Here is a 25436-nt window from a genome sequence, read left to right on the forward strand (position 1 = left end):
TGTTTGGTTTAATAACTTGTGATATATAAAATTTGTCCTGAACTAAGTGGCCCGGCCTTTTGTATATTTTTCCATGTGTGGCCCTCTGTCCAAAAAGTTTGGACACCCCTGCCTTACACCTTCTTATTAAATTAGTAACTGACTCCATTGCTCCTCTCATAACTAGGAGTCAAAAATTTAAAACTGAGCCATGGTTAAATAGTGTTATCAGAGAAATCAGACAACTGTGTAGACAAGCTGAACGAAAATGGAAAACAGACAAGCTCCAGGTATCTTTTATTGCACTCAGAGAATCCCTGTTTACACATCACTGTGAAGGAGCAGCGCTGTACCAAAGACATTAAACTGTTAGCGGTTAGCATTTGGCCATACCACCTGGCCCGGGAGTTTTCACATTATTGTGTTAATTGTTTACATCCCGCCCTCGGCCGACGCTATGGCAGCCTGTGAGGACATTCACACCACTGTCTCTCAGTTACAGACGGCATATCAGCAGTCCCTGATTATCATCTCTGGGGATTTCAACCATGCCTCACCTTCTTCCACTCTCCCTAACTTCACCCAATATGTTAACTGCCACACAAGGGACAATAAAACTCTAGACCTGCTGTTTGCCAACACAAAGGAGGCTTACAGCTCATCACCTCTACCCCCGCTTGGCCACTCAGACCACAATCTGGTCATTCTTCACCCCACCTACACCCCCACTGTGAAGAAGAAACCCCCCACCAAGAAGGTGATCTGAGGACTGCAGTGAGGCCCTGCAAGACTGTTTTGAATGTACAGACTGGCAGGAACTCTGCAGGCCTCACGGTGAGGACATCGACACCCTCACCCACTGCATCACAGACTACATGAACTTCAGTGTGGAGAACACTGTGCCAACCAAGAAGGTACAGTGCTTCTCCAACAATAAACCGTGGGTGACCCCAGAGCTAAAGGCCCTGCTGAATAGAATAGAATAGAACAGAATAGAATGCCTTTATTGTCATTATACAGGATGTACAATGAGATTGGAGGGCCACTCCTGTTCAGTGCCATGTAACAGAAAATCAAACTCTCTAAAATGAAAATAAAAATATTATAAAAATATTATAATCTAGTATAATCAATATGATCAAGAGATATACAGAAAATAAACAATGTGTAAAATATACAAAAAATAGAATGTATAAAAATATATACATACATACCTACATTGGTGCATCTGTACATTGTAAGAAAGTAAATGCGTGTATACATATAATAATGAAGATGATGAATATTGCACTTGGTGAATGAATATTGCACTAGTGAATGAATACTGGATATTACACAATATAGGAATGTTAGATGTTGTTCAGTATGAATAATATAATATTGCACAGAGATGTGGGTGTTGCACAGTTACAGTGGGTGAGTGTGTGAGTTCAGGGTGGTGATTGCTCTGGCGAAGAAACTGTTCCTGAGTCTGTTTGTTCTGGCTTTGATGCACCTGTAGCGCCTGCCAGAGGGCAGCAGGTCAAACAGGTCAAAGCCAGGGTGTGAGCTGTCCTTGATGATGTTCCTGGCTCTGCTGATGCAGCGGGAGGTGTAGATGTCCATCAGGGAGGGGAGAGGGCAGCCAACGATTCTTTGTGCTGTCTTGACTACCCTCTGAAGCCTGACCCTGTCTGCCTCAGTGCAGCTGCCGTAGCATACTGTGATACAGTACGTCAGCAGGCTCTCAATGGATGAGCGGTAGAAGGTCAGCAGCAGGTTTGAGTCCAAGTTGTTCTTCCTGAGGACCCTCAGGAAGTGAAGTCGCTGCTGAGCCTTCTTGATAACAGCTGTGATGTTATCTGACCAAGAGAGATTAGCAGAGATGAGGACACCAAGAAACCTGAAGGTGTGGACCCTCTCCACACACTCGCCGTTGATGTAGAGGGGAGCTGGGTCAGTCCTGTGCTTCCTGAAGTCGATGATGATCTCTTTGGTTTTCATGGTGTTCAGTACCAGGTTGTTCTCTGAACACCAGGCTGTCAACTTCAGGACCTCCTCTCTGTAAGCTGCCTCATCTCCCTTCGAGATGAGTCCGACCACTGTGGTGTCGTCAGCAAATTTGACGATGAGGTTGTTATTGTGGGCCGGACTGCAGTCATGGGTGTAGAGGCAGTACAGGAGGGGGCTCAGCACACAGCCCTGTGGGGAGCCAGTGCTCAGTGTGCGGGTGGAGGAGAGATGGGGGCCAAGTCTCACAGTCTGGGGCCAGTTGGTTAAGAAGTCCTTGATCCAGGAACATGTGAGAGGGGGGGAGGCCCAGGGTGTGCAGTTTGGTGGTGAGAATGTCCGGGATGATTGTGTTGAACGCTGAGCTGTAATCCACAAAGAGCATGCGAGCGTAGCTCTGCTGCTGCTCCAAGTGGCTCAACACAGAGTGGAGAGCTACAGCGATGGCGTCCTCTGTGGATCTGTTTGCACGATATGCAAACTGATGGGTGTCGAAAGTGGGGGGCAGATGGTCTTTGATGTGCTGGAGAACCAGCCTCTCAAAGCACTTCATGATTACCGGTGTGAGGGCCACAGGGCGGTAATCATTTAGGCTGGTGACAGATGACCTTTTGGGCACGGGGATGATTGTGGCTGTTTTTAGGCAGGGGGGGATGACTGCTTGGGCAAGGGAGAGGTTGAAAATCCTGGTGAGAATCAGGGTGAGCTGGTGGGCACACGCTCTGATCACCTTGCCAGGTACTCCGTGTGGTCCGGCAGCCTTCCTGGGGTTCACTGCCAGGAGCACGCGCCGTACCTCATGCTCCTGGACAGTGAGTGGGGTGCAGCCTGGTGGGGGGGCAGGACTGGAGCAGATGGGTGGTCCTGAGGCATCTCAAAGCGAGCAAAGAAACAGTTAAGTTCCTCTGCTAGTGACACACTCAGGTCTCCTGCAGTCACATCACAGCCTCTGAAGTTTGTGATGTTCTTTTTTTTTTTTTTTTTTTTTTTTTTTTTTTTTGTTTTTTTTTTTTTTTTTTTTTTTTTTAGCCTGTCATGTCTGGTAGATCTTGCAAGCAGAACTGTGATCTGAATGCGTTGTTGTGCCAAACATATTTGCTATTTCAAGATGAGCTCTATAGGTTCTCAATAGGCTCTTCTTGTTGTTGTTTTAACCCTTTATTTTATTTATCTGAGTTATTTTTCCACATACTATGTAACAGCCAGAGCTGACAGGCTGAAGAAGAGGAAAATAAAGAGAAGAAAAAGGGAGAGAGAAAGGGAGCAAAAAAAAAAAAAAAAAAAAAAAAAAAAAAAAAAAAAAAGGGGAAAGAGCACAAGTCTATTAATCAGATACTTCATCACTTTAACATATAAAAAAATACTATCAATACTTGCAAAAATAAATTTGTGTGTGAAAAACAAAACTAACAAAGCATGTTACGCACACCAACAATTTTGTTGAGTTGTGATTGAGTGGGCGTTTGTGTCTGTGTCATGTTTGTGTCTGTGTCATGGAACGTACTTACCAATGAGGGCAAAACGCTGCAGCTCCACCCATCAGAAGCCAGAGGCAGGTACGGAAAGCCCCCAGAACCCCAGGCCACCAGCAGCCCACCAAGGGCCAGGAAGACCCCCGGCCACTCAGTCCAAAGACAACCGCACACCTACCCCAGCAGACGGGAGAGGGTGGTCTCAGACGGAGCCCCCCCAGTCGAGGAGCGAGGGCTCCAGGGAACCCAAGGCGATGAGAAGCCAGCCCCCCCCCAGCGGCCAGCCCCCTGCACTGGCCGGCGGCAGGGCTCCCGGGCCCACGGCACCCAAGGACCGCCCGACCCTCCACAGAGCCCCCCCCCACGCCGAAGAAGCCAACGCAGCCCCGCACCGCACCCCCAAGGGGGGCAGGCCAGTACCCACGCCAGAACACCCAGCCCCACCCAGGAACCCCGAGGCACCCCCATCCCAGGGGGGTAGGGGGGAGGAGGCAACCAGCAAGGAGTGGCCAGGAGGCAAGGCACAAGGCCCAGACCCAGGTCCAGCCATACATACAAACACACCCAGACACCCGTGTACACATTTATACACAGATACTCATACATGCCCATACATACTTACCCACACACAGATATGCCATATATACACATTCACTCACCCACCCATACTCACGGAGACGGTGACAAATACACAAAGACACACATTCATCCATAGCTACCCACCCTCTGAAGGCGGGGCAAGTGGAAACCACCCCAGGGCCAACAGCGACCCCAGGACGCCACCAGCCCGGTCCCCAAGGAACCACCCGACCCCTACCCCGGGCGAGACGCAAGAAATCGGGGTGTAAGATGACCCATCCACCCCTCCTCCTCCCCAACTTGTAGGTCTATGTGTTAATGTTTGTGAGTGAATGAGGTGTATAGGGTGCAGTTAAAATTGAGGGGACAGTTATGCCACAAGCGCCAACTGTTGGTCGTCAGCGCTTGCCCACACTGCCCCCCCAAAACCCTCCATGTCTAAAGTGCAAATAAAATTTGGAGACAGACAGTGACGAGGATCCGAGTGGGGCCACCTCAGCGGCCCATCTCATCAACCTCTGAGTAACATGCCTGCCCCAAAGGTCCTATGTGTATCAGGGTGTAAGTGTGTATGTGTTGTGAGTTATAATGACTAAAGTGCAATTAAAACGGAGAGGCAAGTGGTGGTGCAGCTCTCCACGTGGCCTCTCCATCCTACATCTGTGAGTGATGTGTATTCTGTGTGTGTGTGTGTGTGTGTTTGTGTATGGGGAGGGGGAGGGGGGGGGGGCATATGACCAGGAAAAATCCTGGAAGAAGAGAGCCAGCTGGCCGCTGGCTCAATAGGCACCCCGACCTCCCACACCCCAGCACAGGGCAGGGGGAGGTGAGCCCGGGGCCGCGGTGACAGCATCCCGGAGCACTGCAGCACCCGAGGTTGGCGCCCTCGCCCCCACCGCAGAGGGCGGCCCGCTCCTCCTAGATGCCCATTCACTCAACAATAGACACAAACAGGCGACAGGACATACTGGCCTGGGCATGGAAATGCAGTGCCCAGTCCCCCCCAACCACCCCACCGCGGCCCCATCCCCCACCCCACCCCCCTGCAATGCAGGCACCCCAGGGCCCCAAAAGCGTAGACCGGACATCCCGACGTCAGGCCAACCCACCCCACCCGGCGGCGCGGCCGGGACAGCAGAGGCCCCCCCCGCGCCAGGGGGGGCCCACCGGGAGCCGGCGCGGCCCCAGTGCCGGGGCCCCAGACCCCAGCCCCCAAGCCATACAGGGAAGACCAGCCAACCGACCGAGGGCCGGCACCACCCCCCCAAGCACCCCGCCCACACCCCAGGACCGAAGGCAGCACCATCCAAGCCCCCACCACCATCAACCAGGACAGGCACACAGACATCACCAGAAGGTCGCCCCAGGACCCCAGCCTCAGGAGGCTACCAGCTACCCAGGCCCCCGGAGTCCCCCCCCACCCCCCCACAAAGCACATCAGGAGCAGAGCCCGCAGCCCACCACCCCCACTAAGTAATGGAGCTGAGCAGTGGGAACCAAAGAGAGTCAAATTCCTCCAATTTGTTTTTAGAAGAAGCAGACATTCTCTCTAAACTAACATGATCTACTAATAAATTTTTGTACTGAGTAATACATAGTTTATTTTTTGTCTTCCAGTTCATGAGGATCATCTTCTTAGCGATGCACAAGGCAGTAAGAACTATGTGTGATATATTTAACTCCATAATTAATTCACTGACATCACCTAAGATGCATAGTCTGGGGGAAGTTGGGATATGACAGCTAAACCATGTGGATAGATCTTCACAAATCCTCTGCCAAAATCTCTGAACTGGTACACAAGACCACAGAGCGTGTAGATGATTATCCTCTGAATTGCTTGTACAGTGGGTGCATATGTTTGAGTGTGTAAGGCCCATTTGGAACATCCTTTGTCCAGTGTAGTATGTTCTATGGAGAATCTTATATTGTACAAGTTGTATTTGGGGTCTTTTAGTCATTTTGAAGATATTTAAACATATTTCTGTCCATAAATTTTGATCCAGGTTGACAGAAAGATCACGCTCCCATTTTGTAATTGGGAGGGAAACTGAATCATCAGTTTTTATTAATAATTTATATAATTTTGATAACAATTTTGGGGTACAGAGGTTAAGAAATTCTGTTACCCAAGTAGGCATTTCTAGATTCAATTGATTAAGGTTAAATATTCCCTGTAGGACGGACTTAACTTGTTGATATTCCAGAAATCTACCGTTGCCAATTCTATATTTTGATATAAGTTCTTGGAACGTGATAAAATTTCCATCTTGGATAATATGTTCTAAGTTATTTATACCCTTATCACGCCATAACGGAAAATTCAGCATTTTCTTTTTCTGACAAATATCTGGATTGTTCCAAATGGGTGTTAGTTTACAGGGGATGAGTGAAGACTTAGTTATTTTTAAAAATTCCCACCAGGCTGTCAGAGAGGTATTTATACTAAGGACTTTATAGCAGTTATGATGTTTAATACTGGAACTAATGAAAGGTAAATCTGAGATTTTTATTTTTCCACAAAACGCCTGTTCTAGATCCAGCCATGGGTTGTCTAATGAATTGGATTTGATCCACTTTGAAATATACTGCAATCTACTGCTTAAGAAATAGTAATAAAAGTTTGGTAATTCTAGACCTCCCCTGTGTTTTGGCTTTTGTAAAGTTTTTAAGCTTATTCTTGACGGTTTGTTTTTCCATAAAAATTTTGAGATGTTTGAATCTAGTGACTTGAACCAAGGAAGAGTAGGTTTATTAGGGATCAATGAAAATAGATAATTAATTTTTGGTAAAACCATCATTTTAATGGCAGCAACTCTCCCCATAAGTGATATAGGTAAACTGTTCCAACGTGTGAGATCATCCTCTATTGTTTTTAATAAGGGGATATGATTTAATCGTACCAAGTCTGAGAGCCTGGCGGAAAAATTTATGCCTAAATATCTAATATTTCCTGACTTTAGTGGGGTCCTAGAGGTTCTCTGGAAATTACAATTCAGAGGCAAAACTGTTGATTTACTCCAATTGATAGAGTAATCAGATATAGATGAGAACTTATCTATCAGTGTGATAGTCTTCAAAAGAGAGCCTTGTGAATTCCCAAGGAAAAGTAATACATCATCAGCATAAAGGCTAAGTTTATGGTCCATATTTTCAGTTTGAATCCCTTTAATATTTGCATTTTGACGGATTGCTGCTGCTAGCGGCTCAATGAAAATTACAAAAAGAGAGGGAGAGAGTGGGCAGCCCTGCCTAGTGCCCCTCTGCAGACTGAAACTTTGTGAAATGAGATCATTTGTCCTAACACGCGCATTCGGAGGGCTGTGTAGTGTTCTGATCCAGTTTATAAAGGATGAACCGAATCCAAATTCCAAGTTTGTGATGTTCTGAATGCCCTGCCACACCTCCCGTGTGTTATTGCTGGACAGATGGGACTCTATTCTCCTCCTGTAGTCCATCTTGGCTTTTTTAATTGCTCTTTTCAGGTCAGCTCGAGCAGCACTGTACAGAGCTCTGTCGCCTGACCTGAAGGCAGCATCACGGGTTTTGAGGAGTGAACGGACCTGGCTGTTCATCCAGGGTTTCTGGTTAGGGAAAACCCGGATGTTTTTGCTAACAGTCACATTTCCGATACAGAACTTAATGTAGTCCAGTACCGTACCTGTGAATGTTTCTAGGTCCTCGTGTTCGAATAAGTCCCAGTCTGTGTATGCAAAGCAGTCCTGTAGGTTGGAGAGTGCGTTTTCAGGCCAGGTTGTAATGGTTTTTACAGTAGGCCTGGCTCTCCGTCTGAGGGGGGTGTATGCTGGGGTGAGCAGCAGGGAAAGATGGTCGGACTGGCCGAGGTGGGGGAGGGGTTTGGCTCTGTAAGCGTGCTTAATGTTGGAGTAAACATGGTCAAGAGTGTTCTCCCCTCTTGTGGAACATTTGACATGTTGGTGGAATTTCGGGAGTACAGTCTTTAAGTTGGCCTTGTTAAAGTCTCCCGCGATAATAAGAACACCATTGGGGTGGACCCGCTGCTGTTCGTTAATGGCGTTCAGCAGGAGAGAGAGCGCCATGCTAGCGTTAGCATCGGGAGCTATATACACAGCTGTGACGATCACTACTGTTAGCTCTCTGGGTAGAAAAAAAGGCCGACATCTTACAGACATGTACTCGAGGTCTGGGGAACAATGTTTGTCTATGATTGTTCCATTGTTACACCAGTCCTCATGCACGTAAATACAGAGACCCCCTCCCCTGCTCTTACCGGAGTCCTTGGTCCGATCTCCGCGTAGCAGAGTGCGGCCTGCTAGCTGCACGCTAGCATCGGGAATGTGGGGGTTTAGCCAGGTCTCGGTGATAATCATTACACAGCAGTCACGAACATAGCGATTTACAGCCAGCTCTAACTCTAGGTTGTCCGTTTTATTTACCATGGACCTGGCGTTGGAGAGATACAGGCTCGGCAGAGGAGGCCTGTGTGGTTGGCATTTCAGCTTCAGCATAAAGCCGGACCTGCAGCCCCGCTTCTGCTTCCTCTCCCTCCGCCGTCGGCGGCGCCTTCCAGACCCGATAACAATCCACGGAGTACCCGGCGGTCTCGCTTTGTTGTCTGGGATGTTATGAGTGTAGTGAAAATCACTCGATACTGATATCTTGTGCCGGTAGCCAATGTCCACAAGATCCTGGCGTGTGTAGCAGTTGTTTGCAGAGACAAATGCACCAAAACTAACAAATATGAAATACAAAAAGTACAAAAAAGAGCACCGAAAGGAAGAGCCGTGAGCCGCTGCGTCTGTGCGCGCCGCCATCTTGAAAGCAGGGTTCCTTGAATGAGAAGAAGATTGCCTTCAGATCTGGAGACAAGGAGCAACTGAGGAGAGTACAAAAGGATGTGAAATACAAGATCCGGAGAGGCAAAGAGAGCTTCAGGAGGATGATGGAGGAACAGCTCCAACATAACAAAGTCCGAGACGTCTGGAGAAACATGAAAAAAATCTCTGGCCACTTTGATGACAATGGAGGGGCCACAGTGTCTGCTGACCGGGAGTGGGCCAACGACCTGAATCTGTTTTTCAATAGATTTGACTCTCGGCCGTTGACCACCTCCCCCACCCCTCAGCTCCCATCTACCCCCCTCCGTATGCTGTCCCCCCTCTCTCCTGGTGCAGTGCTATCGTTGCCTGCACTCTCCTCGCCCCCACCCACAATAGAGCCAGCCCCATCACCCACCCCAACCCAGCCTCACATCCACCTCACAGCTGATCACATGAGAAGTCAGCTCAGGAAGACAAAGATAAGGAAGGCAGTGGGTCCGGATGGAATTAGCTCCAGACTGCTCAAGGACTGTGCAGACCAGCTCTGTCAGGTGGTCCTGCACATCTTCAACCTGAGCCTGAATCTGGAGAGGGTTCCTGAACTGTGGAAGACAGACAGACAGACAGACAGACAGACAGACAGACAGACAGAATACTTTATTGATCCCAAAGGGAAATTACTACTGTTACAGCTGCAACCGTTTCATTTAAACGAGTAAACCTAAAACACAATAACATACACTAAAGGCATAAAAGTATAAAGACTAAAGAGATATTTTGACTATATACACATCTAAATCTATACACATATGAAAATTGTGAGTGCAAAAAATTTTAAATAGGTGTCATTATATATATATGCACAGTCCTTTTTTGTACAATGTATATAGTGTATGTACAATGTATATGGAAATTTAAACAATTTTATGTACAATTGAATACTGATAAGTGAATGACACTGATGAACCACAATGTCACCTATTAAGAGAGGAGTTATAGAGTCTGATGGCCACAGGTAGAAATGACCTCCTGTGGCGCTCTGTGGTGCATTTTGGTGGGATGAGTCTTGCACTGAATGTGCTCCTGTGTCCCATCACTGTGTTGTAGAGTGGGTGGGAGCCATTGTTCATAATGGCCTGCAGCTTAGACAGCATCCTCCTCTCCGACACTGCCATAAGCGAATCCAGCTCCACTCCCACCACATCACTGGCTTTGTGGATCAGTTTATTGAGTCTGTTGGCGTCTGCCGCCCTCAGTCTGCTGCCCCAGCATGCAACAGCATAGAGGATGGCACTCGCCACCACAGACTCATAGAAGATCCTGAGCATAGTCCGGCAGATGTTGAAGGACCTCAGGCGTCTCAGAAAATAGAGGCGACTTTGGCCCTTCCTGTATAGGGCATCAGTGTTCTTAGCCCAGTCCAGTTTGTTGTCAATGTGTACTCCCAGATATTTGTAGTCCTCAACGGTGTCCACACTGACCCCTCCGATGGACATAGGGGCCACCGGTGCCTTGTCTTTCCTCAAGTCCACCACCAGTACCTTTGTCCTTGTCACGTTGAGCTCTAGATGGTTCCGCTTGCACCATGTGACAAAGTCCTTCACTGTCCTCCTGTACTCATCCTCATCACCCCTGCTGATACATCCAACTATTGCAGAGTCATCAGAAAACTTTTGAAGATGGCAGGTCTCTGAGCAGTAGCTGAAGTCTGTGGTGTAGAGGGTGAAGAGGAAGGGAGAGAGGACAGTCCCTTGTGGGGCTCCAGTGTTGCTAACTACTCTGTCAGACACACAGTGCTGCAGCCGTACATACTGTGGTCTGCCAGTCAGGTAGTCAACAATCCAGGACACAAGGGGGACATCTACCTGCATCGCTGTCAACTTATCACCCAGAAGAGCAGGCTGAATGGTGTTGAATGCACTTGAGAAGTCAAAGAACATGACCCTCACAGTGCTGGCCGGCTTATCCAGGTGAGCGTAGACTCGGTTTAGCAGGTAGATAATGGCATCCTCAACTCCCAGGCGGGGCTGGGAGGCGAACTGGAGGGGGTCCAGAAATGACTGGACCATGGGCCGGAGCTGATCCAGGACGAGCCTCTCCATGGTCTTCATTATGTGGGAAGTCAGTGCCACTGGTCTGTAATCCTTGACGTCACTGGGTCGTGTCATCTTCGGGACCGGAACGATGCAAGATGTCTTCCACATCACAGGGACCCTCTGAAGATCCAGGCTCATATTGAAGAGATGGTGCAGTACTCCACAAAGCTGGGTGGCACAGGCTTTAAGCACCCTGGGGGAGACCCCGTCAGGGCCTGCAGCCTTGTTTGTGTGGAGTCTCTTAAGTTGTCTTCTCACCTGGTCAGCAGTGAGACTAACTGTAGAGGTGGCGGGTGGGGGAGGGGTGGAGACGTCAAGAGGGCCATCACAGGAGGGAAGCAGGCTATTGTGAAGTGTGGGGGTGGGTGGGGGTGGAGTGGACTTCTGGAGACCGGCAGCAGAGCTGTCTGGACAAGGGATGACAGAGCCTGCAGTGTCAAACCTGTTAAAGAACAGATTTAGCTCATTGGCCCTGTCCACACTGCCCTCCATTCCCCTGTTGTTGCTGGTCCTGAAGCCAGTGATGGTTCTTATTCCACTCCATACCTCCCTCATGTTGTTCTGCTGGAGTTTCAGCTCCAGCTTCCTCCTATAATTGTTTTTAGCCTCCCTAATTGTTGTTTTGAGTTCCCTCTGGATCGTTCTCACCTCCTCCCTGTTGCCAGCCCTGAAGGCCTTCTTCCTGCATAGTTCCAGTGCCAAAGATGGCACATCCCAGGGAGTCCAACCACTGTGGCCCTGACTTCTCACTTGATGAAGACCATGGAGAGGCTCATCCTGCACCACCTTCGCCCACTGGTGAACTCAGCGCTGGACCCCCCTAAAGGGACAGGAGAAGAATTAACAAACTGGTCCGGAGGTCTAGCTCTGTGCTGGGATGTCCTCTGGAGTCTGTAATGGTGGTGGGTAAGAGGAGGATGTTATCAAAGCTGACATCCATTATGGACAACCCCCATCACCCTCTGCATGAGACCGTGGTTGAGCTGAGCAGCTCCTTCAGTCAGAGACTGAAACACCGTCGCTGCAGGAAGGAGTGCTTTCGCAGATCATTCATCCCAACAGCAGTTAGACTGTATAACACCTCATGATGTCATGAGTCACTTGAATACTTTACCTCCACTGTCATCACTTTATCCATACAGTACATTTACATTTTATTTATTACACTCTCACCCATATAATGCATACCATGTATGCTGTGTACCTTGCTGGCTACAAATGTATATCGTGTTTTTGATATCTGCATATAGTGTTTTGATGTGTGTATATGTATATTGATATATATTTTATGTATACAGTGTTTCTATTCTATTGTATTTCATTTGTTTTATTCATCCTTTCATTTTTCTCTGTACTGAGCTGCTGTAATGCGCAAATTTCCCCGTTGTGAGATCATTAAAGTTTTATCTTATCTTATCCTTATCAAAACGCTGTTAAAGCAGCAAAAACAAAATACTTTTCTGAGATTGTTTCTAATAACTGCCACAGACAACATATTTTAAAGTTATTAAGTCCGCTCTCAGTCCTCTTGATGCTCCCTCTTTCGTAGTGTCTAAAGAGATGTGTGAAAATTTCCTGAGATTTTTTGTTGATAGGGTTGCTAAAATCAGGTCAAACATTGTCCCTCCTGTTACTGACTCATCTGTTCACACACCTACTTTTTCTACTTTCGACCACTTCAAGCCATTTCCCTCTCTCTATTAAACCAAGTAGTCAGCCACCTGAAACCCACGAGATGTCCCCTGGATATTATTCCAACTCGACCACTGAAGGATGTCTTTCATACTGTGGGAACAAGCATTCTTTCTATTATAAACAGCAGTCTTAATTCTGGTCCCATTGCTGCTGATTTTAAATGTGCTGTGGTGGAACCTATCCTTAAAAAACAAAATTTTAACCCTACAATTTTTTCCAACTTCAGACCAATCTCTAAACTACCCTTCCTCTCTAAGGTTCTGGAGAAAGTTCTCTTTCCTGATGAGGTGGCGGATGGTCTCCTGAGGGATCTCCTCCCAGACCTGGACTAAAGCATCCGCCAACTCCTGGACAGTCTGTGGTGCAATGTGATGTTGGTAGATGGAGCGAGACATGATGTCCCAGATGTGCTCAATCGGATTCATGTCTGGGGAACGGGCGGGCCAGTCCATAGCTTCAATGCCTTCATCTTGCAGGAACTGCTGACACACTCCAGCCACATGAGGTCTAGCATTGTCTTGCATTGGGAGGAACCCAGGGCCAACCGCATCAGCATATGGTCTCACAAGGGGTCTGAGGATCTTATCTCGATACCTAATGGCAGTCATGCTACCTCTGGCGAGCACATGGAGGGCTGTGCGGCCCTCCAAAGAAATGCCACCCCATGCTGAAGGATGTTGCAGGCAGCAGATCGCTCTCCACGGCGTCTCCAGACTCTGTCACATCTGTCACATGTGCTCAGTGTGAACCTGCTTTCATCTGTGAAGAGCACAGGGCGCCAGTGGCGAATTTGCCAATCCTGGTGTTCTCTGGCAAATGCCAAGCGTCCTGCACGGTGTTGGGCTGTGAGCACAACCCCCATCTGTGGACGTTGGGCCCTCATACCATCCTCATGGAGTCGGTTTCTAACCGTTTGTGCAGACACATGCACATTTGTGGCCTGCTGGAGGTCATTTTGCAGGGCTCTGGCAGTGCTCCTCCTGTTCCTCCTTGCACAAAGGCGGAGGTAGCGGTCCTGCTGCTGGGTTATTGCTCTCCTACAGCCTCTCCACGTCTCCTGGTGTACTGGCCTGTCTCCTGGTAGCACCTCCAGCCTCTGGACACTACGCTGACAGACACAGCAAACCTTCTTGCCATAGCTCACATTGATGTGCCATCCTGGATGAGCTGCACTACCTGAGCCACTTGTGTGGGTTGTAGAGTCCGTCTCGTGCTACCATGAGTGTGAAAGCACCACCAACATTCAAACATGACCAAAACATCAGCCAGAAAGCATAGGTACTGAGAAGTGGTCTGTGGTCCCCACCTGCAGAGCCACTCCTTTATTGAGTGTGTCTTGCTAATTGCCAATAATTTCCACCTGTTGTCTATTCCATTTGCACAACAGCATGTGAAACTGATTGTCAATCAGTGTTGCTTCCTAAGTGGACAGTTTGATTTCACAGAAGTTTCATTTACTCGGAGTTATATTGTGTTGTTTAAGTGTTCCCTTTATTTTTTTGAGCAGTGTATTATGTTATGTTATTTTTGGTCAACTGCTGTTGTTTTTAAAAGTGCTTTAGGAATAAAATTTGACTTGACTCACTGAGCTGAAGCTACACTGTGAAGGAGAGTGGACCAAACTTCCTCCACAGTGATGTGACAGACTGATGAAGTCATACTGAATCAGGGGGTGGACTCAGTTTTTCAGAGGACCACAGAGAGTCCTGTAATACTTTAATTTTCTCATGACTCTGTGAAGTTTGAATAATTTTTTACTGACATTAGCTTTATAAAGAAATACTCCTGAGCTGTCTGTCTGTCTGTCTGTCTGTCTGTCTCTCTCTCTAACCCAACTCTCACTGACCTGTCTGCAGACATCATGGTGCTTATAGCATCCATCTCAGTCCTGGCTGCGGGGACTCAGGGAAATGTCTTTGCCACGTCAGCCATCAGGTCTCTACGGTTCCTTCAGATTCTCCGGATGATCCGGATGGATCGACGGGGAGGAACCTGGAAACTGTTGGGATCAGTGGTCTACGCCCACAGCAAGGTAACATCTGTGTGACACCAGCTGACACATCACTGACCTGTCGTGGTTACAGATGAACTGACACTGTGATGAAACACTGATAATCTGACACACTGGTTAAAAGGTTAAAAAATGACTGAAATAATAGAGTCAGAATATTTACTGATCAGTGAACTGATCATTTCAGCTCAGATAGTTTTTAAAGGGTCAAACCTGCTGCATACTTAGGTCTACAATATTAGAGAGAAACCCCAACAATGAGACGACCCCCTGTGAACAGTACTTGGTGATGGTGGGAAGAAAAAAACTCCCTTTTAACAGGAAGTGACCTACAACAGACTGAGGATCAGGGAGGGCAGCCATCTGAGGGGGATGAGAAGAGAAAAATCAGAGGGTGTAGAGAGAACAATAAACACTAAACCCTGGGCAGGTTGGTGGGTGTCACTTGTAACAGATCATTCAAACTCCTGTATAGGTAGAGACAAACCTTAAATGTCCCTGACAGAATCTTCCTAAAGGGATTAATAAAGTTGAATTTAATCTAATCTAAACACAGAACGGCACACTGCAGACTCAAACTTAATGGGATACAAATGTGTCAGATAAACACAAAGAGGGTGACTGCAGGAGGCGTGTGTGTGTTTCAGTGTGTGTGTGTTTCACTGTGTCAGCAGCAGAGATTCACTGTATGAATGGTGTGTGTGTGTGTGTGTGTGTGTGTGTGTGTGTGTGTGCGTGCGTGCGTGCGTGCGTAGGTGCGTGTATGCGAGAGAGAGAGAGAGAGAGAGCAGTATTGGGTTATTGGTATCATCTTGCTGACGTGATCTCTGTTATTGAGCCTTCATCGAACAGAGTCATTGATTAGCCCACGTCTCAGATGTGCCTCAGTGAGATGCAGATTCTTTTTCATAGAATAGAAAAAGTGCGTCAAGAAAAGTTAATTTTAACCAAAATTCATTGAGTTTGTTTTTGTTGGTTACTTGTTTATGCCATGGTTGTGGGCTGGTGCAAGCAAGCAGCTCTTCATTACCAGAGATCTCTGTGTTGGTGCAGGACCTGTATTACATGCAGCTGCTGCTTCCTCCTCCAGAACCCCTCCCTGTCAGCTCTCCATGTGTGGCAGTCAGTCAGACTAGCCTCTTTCCCACCAACAGGGTTCCGGAGCCTTTGCCTTTATTCGAACTGTTAGGCGGGTTTTCACCACGGAAGCACTCAGTGCTCGGCTGAAAAATGGGTTCAATTCCGGCCCCGCATGATGAAAGCGGCAGAAGGGCGTGACTCTGCCATCTCAACATCAAGTTTTCTACCATATTACATGTGTATGACATGAGAAAAGCGAAGCGATTTTCATGGCTGTGAATTAGGTTGGGCTCTAAAGGCCTTTACACACCAGACGCGTAAATTCCGTGCAAATGTTTCATGCTTTAAAAATATTTTTCGGACTCGCCTTTTCTTATTGCAGCCATTCACACCGACCGCGTCATTTCACAGGATAATTTTGCGGCATTAATTTTTTCGGATCAAGTTTGATTTTTCTGAGTTTTGCAAGCGAACAAACAGATCTGACCAATCACAGCGCTGCATTTAGTAACATGAGCTCATAGCTCAAAATGTACTTAATATACAGTGATGTGGGAACAGTAAACTTGTACTATTTTACCTCAGACACACAGCTACACGCTGTTCTGAGTCAGTTGGCTCCCTGATATTATTCTCTGCCTCATCACATGTGGTCCCATGTGAAGGCTCAAACTGTCCCACTGACATTCTGAAATATGTGTGAAAGTGGCCATGATGGCAGCTTCAACCCTGGGATCAAACCATGAAACTCTCCCTGCTGCTGCTTTCTTATGAGTTGGATAAACCCAGAATCTCTGTTTCTTCCTTCTCTTGTTTAGAAACATCAGGACCTCATTACATCATGGCTTGATGTCCACTGCATGTTTTTTTACATTTTTTTTCACCGTGCATTATATGAGGATGATTTATTCGCAAAAACGCAACGCGTCCGGTGTGTATATAGGTTACACGACAGGTTCGCATCCAAAAGATTCAGAATTTTGTGTCATTTTTACGCTATGCATCCGCCTTTAAGCGTTTTGCCAGGTCATTGAAACCAGCACCAGCACTGGCACGAGCACCAGCTCCTCTGCGGTGGGAATGTAGCAACTGTAGCATGTCAGTTGGTCCAGTGACACCTCCACGTCGGCCCCCTCTGCAGTAAAAACAGGTGTCGGGATCTGCCACATTCTGGCAGAGTTGGAAGTCGTTGCCATGTCTTCTGCCTCTACTGTGCCCTCTGCTTCGGCCAGTGAATCCTCTTCCACCATCGTCTGAAACAGGGGTAGCCATCTGAAGGACAGTGAGTGCAACCTGGTGAAGGTGTTGCTGTTGTTTCTCTGTCTTAGAGCATTTCTTTAAGGTCTGTTGTTGTTGTTAATGAATTGCATGGCGTCTGAGTTCCTTGAGCCTGGCTTCATTGTACAGCACACAGGAATTTTTAACAGCAGAAGAAAGCTCAGGCAGCAGGCCTATGAGGAAACAGGAGGTGGTCTGAGCCTCCCAAAGGCCCATAGAGTCCCCTAAATCATCTGGGTGGGTCAATGTGGTGTATTGCTTGATAGTGGCAATGAGGTGGGTGAGGTAGTGGGGGGCCCTGGACTGGTCCATCATATGCATTGTTCTGATGTGCTCGATCCAGGTGGATACACCTGTGGTCTCCCTCAGTCTTAGAGGACAGCTTTTTGGAAGTCATGGTCATGGCCAGGGGGCATCTGAATTGAGGCATAGTGGGCTTGACTTCCTTGCAAAATGCCATTAGAGCAGCAGCAAAATTGCTGTCACTATCTCTATGATCAAGTAGGTGTTTGGCAGCCTTTTCAATGTCCTCTTTGGACCAGGGGTGGTGTACTAACAGGGGGCCTGTCTGGACCTGCTACCTCAACCATGGGTAATATCCGCAAAGATATTATTTGGAACCTTTCTGGTGGGTGATGGGGAGCTGGGTTTAGGAGGCGAGATGCTACAGGGTATGGAGTCCTGGTCATGTTGTGTGCCTATTCTGGTGTGCTTAGGAGAAGAGATGCTGAACCAGATAAGGTTGCTGGCCATTGTGAGGGTTAAGTGGAGGATCTGACATTGAGTCTGATGGAGGGGTTCCTCTTAGTATAGGAGGAGCTGTAGGCTGCAGTGGTGGTAAGGCTTGACATCTGGGCAGGGAGAAAACATCTCAGTCAGGATCCAGAATCAGAGCAGTGAACTGTGTGAGGGAGAACTGTGTGAGTGTGTGTGTGTTATGAAAGCTTTTCACTACTCGTCTTACTGAGACTTTCGACTCTTGAGGGATCAGTCTTTTCATTTTCATTTACAGACAACTTAGTCATAGTTTTCATCAGTTGCTTTCTTTCCCTACTTTCTGCTTCCTTATTCTAACATTCTTGGACCTTCCTGTGTTTCTCAATCTCATTCAGATCCTTACTCCTAATTGTTTTCCCCCCTTTCTTTCCTTTTTCCATTATTTTCAATTTATTCTCAAGTTCAAGAACATTTTTCATACTCAAAGAACCTTGTCAATATTGAGAACTTGTCTCTTATGATATTCACAATCAGACCTTCAGAGGGAGGTTCATCCCCCTTCTTGCTCAAATTGCTCCCCATATTCCCAGTATATGGTCTGTCCACAGATATTCAATACAGATGTCTCCATAAGGATTAACTTTTGACTTTTGTTTGGTACAAAGCAACAGAAAAATCCCATGAGTTCAGCTCATGAAAGGAGCATTAAGCCAAACACCCCCCCAGAAGTCAAATACCCAGATTCTCAGTACCAGTTTTGCATCTAGCACATCAAATACTCATGATATCAAGTATCAGTCTTGTGTTCAAAGTTAAAGTTATTAAACAAAAATTTCTATCCCAAATAAAATGCATTTGGGATTCTCAGGTTTGAAGGCACAGGAGATTGTGGTTGCCCCCTCCCCTTTCTCTCAGTCTTTTAATGAGGTTGGAGACCAGAGTCAGTCTCTCAGATGATCAGTCATCTACACGTCAGTGTTGTAGTCAAGACCGCCTAACCCGAGAAAGAGACAAGACCAAGACCAGAGGGTATCGAGACAGAGACAAGACCAAGACTTTTAGGGTCCAAGACCGAGTTGAGACCCAGACCGAGGGAGGGCGAGACCGAGACAAGACCAAGACCCATGCCTGATGCTATATGACATAATATAATGTGAAAAATGATAAAAATCACTTCTCAAATTGATCTGAAAGATTCACATTCCCATAAAATCACCCTGATATTAAACACTCACAGCTCAAATAAATGTAACCATCTTTATTTAATGCTCCTGGGTGACTTCCATCATTTATCACAGAATGTAAAACAGTTATTCATAGTTCATCACAATACTCTTAACTGTTCTCTGCCTTTCATAAAAAATATATAAAGTTATATTGTTTTTAAAACAACAACCATCTTTACAAAAATGTGCGCTATTTCAAAACCACATGCTAAATGTGTAAAAATGGCAAAACAATCATCGACAATAAGAACTAAAGCTACAGGTTTCTCTCATACACAGATTAAAGCTGCGTATGTATCTTTTATAAAAATAAAAAAAAATCTGTTTTTTTACATATTTGTTAAAACTGACACCATGTCAGGACAGTATGAGACCGATAATCTGTGGAAAAAATCGAGTTCCTCCACCTCCTCCCTGAACCGCACCCAGTCAAGAACAACCAATCAGAGCCAGGAGGAGGGTCTTAGCAATGTCAATCACTCCTCGTGTATGTGCTGCTCAATGTAGTTGTGTGCGATACTTCAAGATTTGGTATCGATTCAATGCCAAGTGAATAGAGGGCCATTATCATTTTTAATAATTATGAAGAATTTTCATGAAGTTTAACTGGTTTGAGATTTTTTTCCTTTGGATCATTAATTAGTTAAAACCCTGGATAGAATTGGGCAAAGTTTATATGTAAGTAGAAAATACTTTATCAAAATAAAAGTTATTGTTCTGAAACAATAAAACAATTTTCCCCATACATTACTGTCTGGATTTTTTTTTTTTTTTGGTAAATGAAGTGTACCAAATCATAACTCAAGAACAAATGCAAACTGTTTTCCAGGTAGATTGTTCAGAAAGTATAATACATAAATTTTATAAAAATGTCCCTTCATTCACTCATTTTCTAGATTTTTTTCTTAAATAAACAAGCTGTACAAATTTTAATTTAAATTTGCTTTAAATGTTTCATAGCAAATTCCTTTTTTTTCCCCAAGTAAAATATGTTATGTGTCACATGAGAGTATAACAAACCACTGTGGGGAGGGGAGGAGCAAAGTGTGCCTGCTCTGTGCTGTGACAGGAGCGACACTTAGACAGTCAGCCTGCATCTTTGATGAAACCGCAGCACTGCATACAGGAGAGAAACTGAAGCCAAAGTATCGATCTCATTACACTGATATTGATCAATACCAATGTCAACATTGGTATTGATATTATCGATATTAGAATCGATCTGCCCACCACTAGCTCAATGTACTAATGGTGGAGAAACAACTTACTTATATGCCATCATTGGTAGCCATGGTAACTACAGGGTTCAAGCAAGAAATATTTTTCAACCCAGCGCTAACGCTAATGCTAATTAGTAAGCTAATGCTAAGCACTAAATGCTGCTTCCACTTGTTGATTGAGTGACGGGGCCTATGATGTAACTGGAAACCACCTCTGAAGCCTAGGCAGTAATCACAGTCTTTGTGGACGTGTAGTTACATTTCTCGAGGTGCATGTCAGGTCAGGTTAGGTTCAGAGAGCATTTTCAGTTATGTACAATGGACCAATACAGAACTCTAAATCAGGACTTATTAGATCGATAGAGCAATAAATTTTGCATATAATCCAGAAAAGTTACATTTATGTCATACATAATGTGTCCCAGAGTGCCGTCTCCTTCCACTAATGGATTTGCAGAAATCACGAAAAAAGCATACACAACAAAAACATAATCCAGATTTTTTTAAACAATCAGCTGCTCAAAGCATTTCCTACATTCAAATATCAGCCACCATGTTGTGAGCATAAACTATCACGTTTTTAATGCAACAATAGGAAGTGACATCATCTCGCTAGGAACTGTAGTTGTTTTTCTTCTTTTTTTTTTTTTTTGCCTGTCATGTCTGGCAGATCTTGCAAACAGAACTGTGATCTGAATGCATTGTTGTGCCAAACATATTTGCTATTTCAAGATGAGCTCTATAGGTTCTCTATAGGCTCCTCTTGTTACTGTGTAACCCTTTATTTTATTTGAATTATTTTTAACATGCTATTTATCAAATTGTGCCAGAAATGACAGGCTTAAGAAATAGAAAAGAGAAGAGAAAGAAAAGAGAAAGGGAAAGAGGAAGAAGAAGAAAGGGAAAAAAAAGGAGAGAAAATAGAAAAAAGAAACAGGAAAGAGTGCAAGTAAGTAAACCAAATAGTTAGCCACTTGTTAAACTTAAGATATTGACAATATCTGCAAAATTAAAGATTGTGTGGGGAAAAAAAAATAAATAAATAAAAATAAAAGAAGAATAGTTATACAAACCAACCATTTTGTGTCATTATGTGGGTATATGTGTTTGTGTCATGAAATGTACTTACCAATGAAGGCAGAAAGCCGCAGCCCCGCCCATCAGAACCCAGAGGCAGGCAAAGAGAATCCCAGGAAGCCCAGGCCACCAGCAGCCCATCAAGACCTACGAAGACCCGCGGCCACTCATTCCAAAGACAACCGTACACCCCTCCCAGCAGACGGAGGACGGAGGTCTCAGATGGAGTCCCAGCAGCCAAGGAGCAAGGGCACCAGAGCATTCGAGGCAACGAGAAGCCAGCCCCCCCCAGCGGCCAGCCCCCCGCACGGCCGGCAGCAGGGCCCCAGGGCCCCCGGCACCCAAGTTGTTTTTATTCTTGAAGGCCTCTCATAGCTCTACTGGTGCTGAAAACTAATGTTTGATTATGGTTTCTGAATACAAGTTGGACTGCACTCAATTATTTTAGTAATCAAATATTCAATTTATTACTCTGTCAATTAATCAAGTAATTGGATAAGAAATAAGTTTTCATTTTAACAGTTCATCTGCATATTTTAACTTCCGTACTGCAGATGTTTTTCTGTGTGAAACAAACAGGGTGGATGGAGCAGCTACAAAGTTCTCTTTTCTTCATGTTGCTGATCAGGTGGTTGATGAAGGACCTCCAGCTGTTTCCCAGTAAAGGTTTTAAGGTGGTTACAGGAACAAGAGCTCCTTTTGCTCCACCTGAGCTCACTGTCTGTGCCTCTTTGCAGTTGATGTGCCTGTGCAGTCTGACTGCACGTAAAACAGCTGCTGTTGTGTTTCTGTTGTAAAACTGGGGGCTGTATGAGCTTAATGCTGTAATGCTTTTTATTCACAAGCATCCTCCAAATTACGATTCTACTGCAGGTCTATTTTTAGTCCCTAATCTTAAAGATAAAAAACATTTTGACAGAGCCCCTTGGTACTGAAGGGGGTGGAGGGGGGCACGGAAAGATTGGTAGTGCTAATGGCAGCCCCTGCTAGCAAACTGTGGTTATAGATCCCTTCTGGTGGCTACAGCTGACATAAAGAAAAAATAACAGCTGACATTCTCTGCACAACACACGTGTGCACATTCAAACACGCACACTCACAGCACAGAGCAGTGAAGGCTTGGAAAAACTTCTAAGCAATGATCCACTGGTGTTAACGGGTCGTTTTTTTTTTTTGTTTTTTTTTCCAAATGACGGAAATTAGTTGAAGCGACGGAGAACTAACGTGGATGAAGTGCTCCGCTTACACCTGAGGTGTAGAGTTAAAAGGAAACATCAAAGATACAAATTTGTGTCAAGGATTTTTAATAATCAAATTGAGTTCATCCAAGAATCGTTGCAGCGCTAAAATTTGCATTAAATTTTCAGTTTGTGTATCAAAATATATGAAGGTTGGTATTTACCTTCATGCTGGGATTTTTTTCTTTTTTTTTTTTTGTTGAATAGGAAGCCTTTGAAATTTTCCTTTGATCTTCATTTTCCCTCTTACTTCTCGCGTTCATCCCGGTTGTCATTTAATTGTCATTTTAATTTCTGTAGCCCACAAAATCAAGCGCACACACGACCAAACGTGCACATTGTGAATGAAACTGCCCGTGCTCTGTGGTACATTGCAAACTGCGGTGAAATGATAGAGGCGTAAGCTGCGATAATAGCAGCGACCGGGGCGGAGTCTGCGAGGTGCGTTCCTGGGAGAGGCAGAGGAGCGCATATAACTGGACAATATTCTGGCAATTTAGTGATATTTCCAGAGCTGTGGTATTGACTGGTCTTGAAATAAAATCCCGAGTCCGCAAGATCCGAGTCCGTGACAAGACAGAGACCATCAAAAAAGCGGTCTCGAGACCAAGACCGATCTTGAGTACTGCAACACTACTGCAGGTGTCATCCTGAATGGCCCCCTGATGCGTCCCACTGCTACCACCAATTTGTGTTGGAATTTTAGTGCATTAAATAATAATAATAAAAAAAAAGACTACTGCTGGAGTTCTCTTTTGAAAATTTTATTCTTGCAAGGAGGAATTCACCTGGTACAGAGCACGCAACAGTGTAGTGAGGTATTCATAAGAACAGACAGACCTGTTTTATACAGGGTCCCACTGCATCATATTGCACTGTTGCTAGGCAGAAGTCCAGTTATCTTGCCAGGTCAAACACAGTTTAACAAGATATATGTAGCAGATGGGACAAACAAGTCTTATCTGTTCAGCGACAGAGGCACCAGGACAGAAAACAGCAGCCTGTCTCAGGTAGGGAGGACCAGGGTTATAATAGTTTTGGATTTTACATTATAGTTTAGTTTTAGTTCGTTTTTAATTTCTTTTAGGGGTGGGACTTTAACTCGTTAATTTCGATTAATTAATTACGGGGAAAATAACAAATGAAAAATGTTAACGTGTTTTAATCGCACTTTGCACCGTGGAACGTTTCTCAGTACACGAGTTCCAGCCATACAGATTATATCGACGCATGATGTCAAAAATTCAGGGGCCGCATCCTTCGAAGGACCCGGCCCACGTAGACCGCAAAGGCCGGAAGTGAACGGCTAGCTTTCATATCAGCATCGCCTGCCCTCATCTCTGCGTAGCTTATGTCGTCTAGCAACCGTGCGTGCGAAGCGCAGCTGTGTAAAAGCAGCTGGTTAAACGGAGAACGAACTTTTTCTCCTTTTTGTGGTTTAATTTTAAGTCTTTATTCAAAATAAGGTGTTAAAACAGCCAGGAATCGCACAGCCAACCTTCCAATTATTAGGTGACCTGCACTATCTCCTGAGCTATAGCCACACCGTGCAGTGAAATAGCGGCAGAAAACTTTATGTTGAGATGGCAGAGTCACGCCTTTCTGCCGCTTTCATTACACATTCATGGTTCCAGACCAGCTTGTGGTGCCTGAGTTGAACCCATTTTTTGGCTGAGCACCGAGTGCATTCACGGTGGAAACTGAATGGTTCAAATACTGGCACCGGCACCAAGTCACTGGAAAAGAGCCAGAGTAGAGCTGCCACCCCTGTCCTAGCTGAGGTGGTTCAGCATTTGACAGGATGCCCCCTGGACCTTTCTGCCACCTGGAAGGTGACCCCAGGGCAGATACAGGACACACTGGAAAGGTTTTATCATTGTCTGCCGCGAAGAACTTTGGGATCCTTCAGTAGGAAGTGGAAAATATTGTTGGGTTTGAACATCTGGAACATTCTGCTGCCTCCATGACCCCTCGCATCTCATTTTACCCTTTGTTCTCTCATCCTCTGCAGGAGCTGATCACAGCTTGGTATATCGGCTTCTTGTGTCTCATTCTGGCAAGTTTCCTAGTTTATTTGGCGGAAAAAGAAGATAATGAACAATTTGAGACGTATGCTGACGCCCTCTGGTGGGGATTGGTAAGATAAATGCACATATACACACTCCTCACCTGAAATCAGGTGAGCAGCTGTTTGGCTCTGATCAGAGTTATCTCATCAATAGTTTCACATTTTCATTGAGCTGTAAAGTGGCAGATATAAACACGTTCACATAATTATTAATAATCAGTATATCTACACCTACATCTACACCTCCCGCTGCATCAGCAGAGCCAGGAACATCATCAAGGACAGCTCACACCCTGGCTTTGACCTGTTTGACCTGCTGCCCTCTGGCAGGCGCTACAGGTGCATCAAAGCCAGAACAAACAGACTCAAGAACAGTTTCTTCGCCAGAGCAATCACCACCCTGAACTCACACACTCACCCACTGTAACTGTGCAACACCCACATCTCTGTGCAATATTATATTATTCATACTGAACAGTATCTAACATTCCTATATTGTGTAATATCCAGTATTCATTCACTAGTGCAATATTCATTCACCAAGTGCAATATTCATCATCTTCATTTTTATATGTATACACGCATTTACTTTCTTACAATGTACAGATGCACCAATGTATGTATGTATGTATATATTTTTATACATTCTATTTTTTGTATATTTTACACATTGTTTATTTTCTGTATATCTCTTGATCATATTGATTATACTAGATTATAATATTTTTATAATATTTTTATTTTCATTTTAGAGTAGTTTGATTTTCTGTTACATGGCACTGAACAGGAGTGGCCCTCCAATCTCATTGTACATCCTGTATAATGACAATAAAGGCATTTTATTCTATTCTATTCTATTCTATTCTATTCATATACAGGACATTCTGCACAGGTAAGGTACAGGTGTGT

The 25436-nt window shown here is 45.4% G+C and overlaps 1 protein-coding gene across 2 annotated transcripts in view; it reads left to right on the top strand.

The window, feature by feature from the left end:
• kcnq2b (potassium voltage-gated channel, KQT-like subfamily, member 2b) overlaps positions 1–25436 on the top strand; it is a 124883-nt gene that overhangs the window by 29998 nt on the left and 69449 nt on the right. For both annotated transcript variants that reach the window (XM_030728743.1, XM_030728744.1), the window contains 2 exons: positions 14469–14644; positions 24471–24596. In XM_030728743.1, the coding sequence (XP_030584603.1) occupies positions 14469–14644; positions 24471–24596 (302 nt within the window). The remainder of the gene's footprint in view (positions 1–14468; positions 14645–24470; positions 24597–25436) is intronic.

The sequence above is a fragment of the Archocentrus centrarchus genome, chromosome 5, assembly GCF_007364275.1.
Source record: "Archocentrus centrarchus isolate MPI-CPG fArcCen1 chromosome 5, fArcCen1, whole genome shotgun sequence".
NCBI classification, from domain to species: Eukaryota; Metazoa; Chordata; class Actinopteri; order Cichliformes; family Cichlidae; genus Archocentrus; species Archocentrus centrarchus.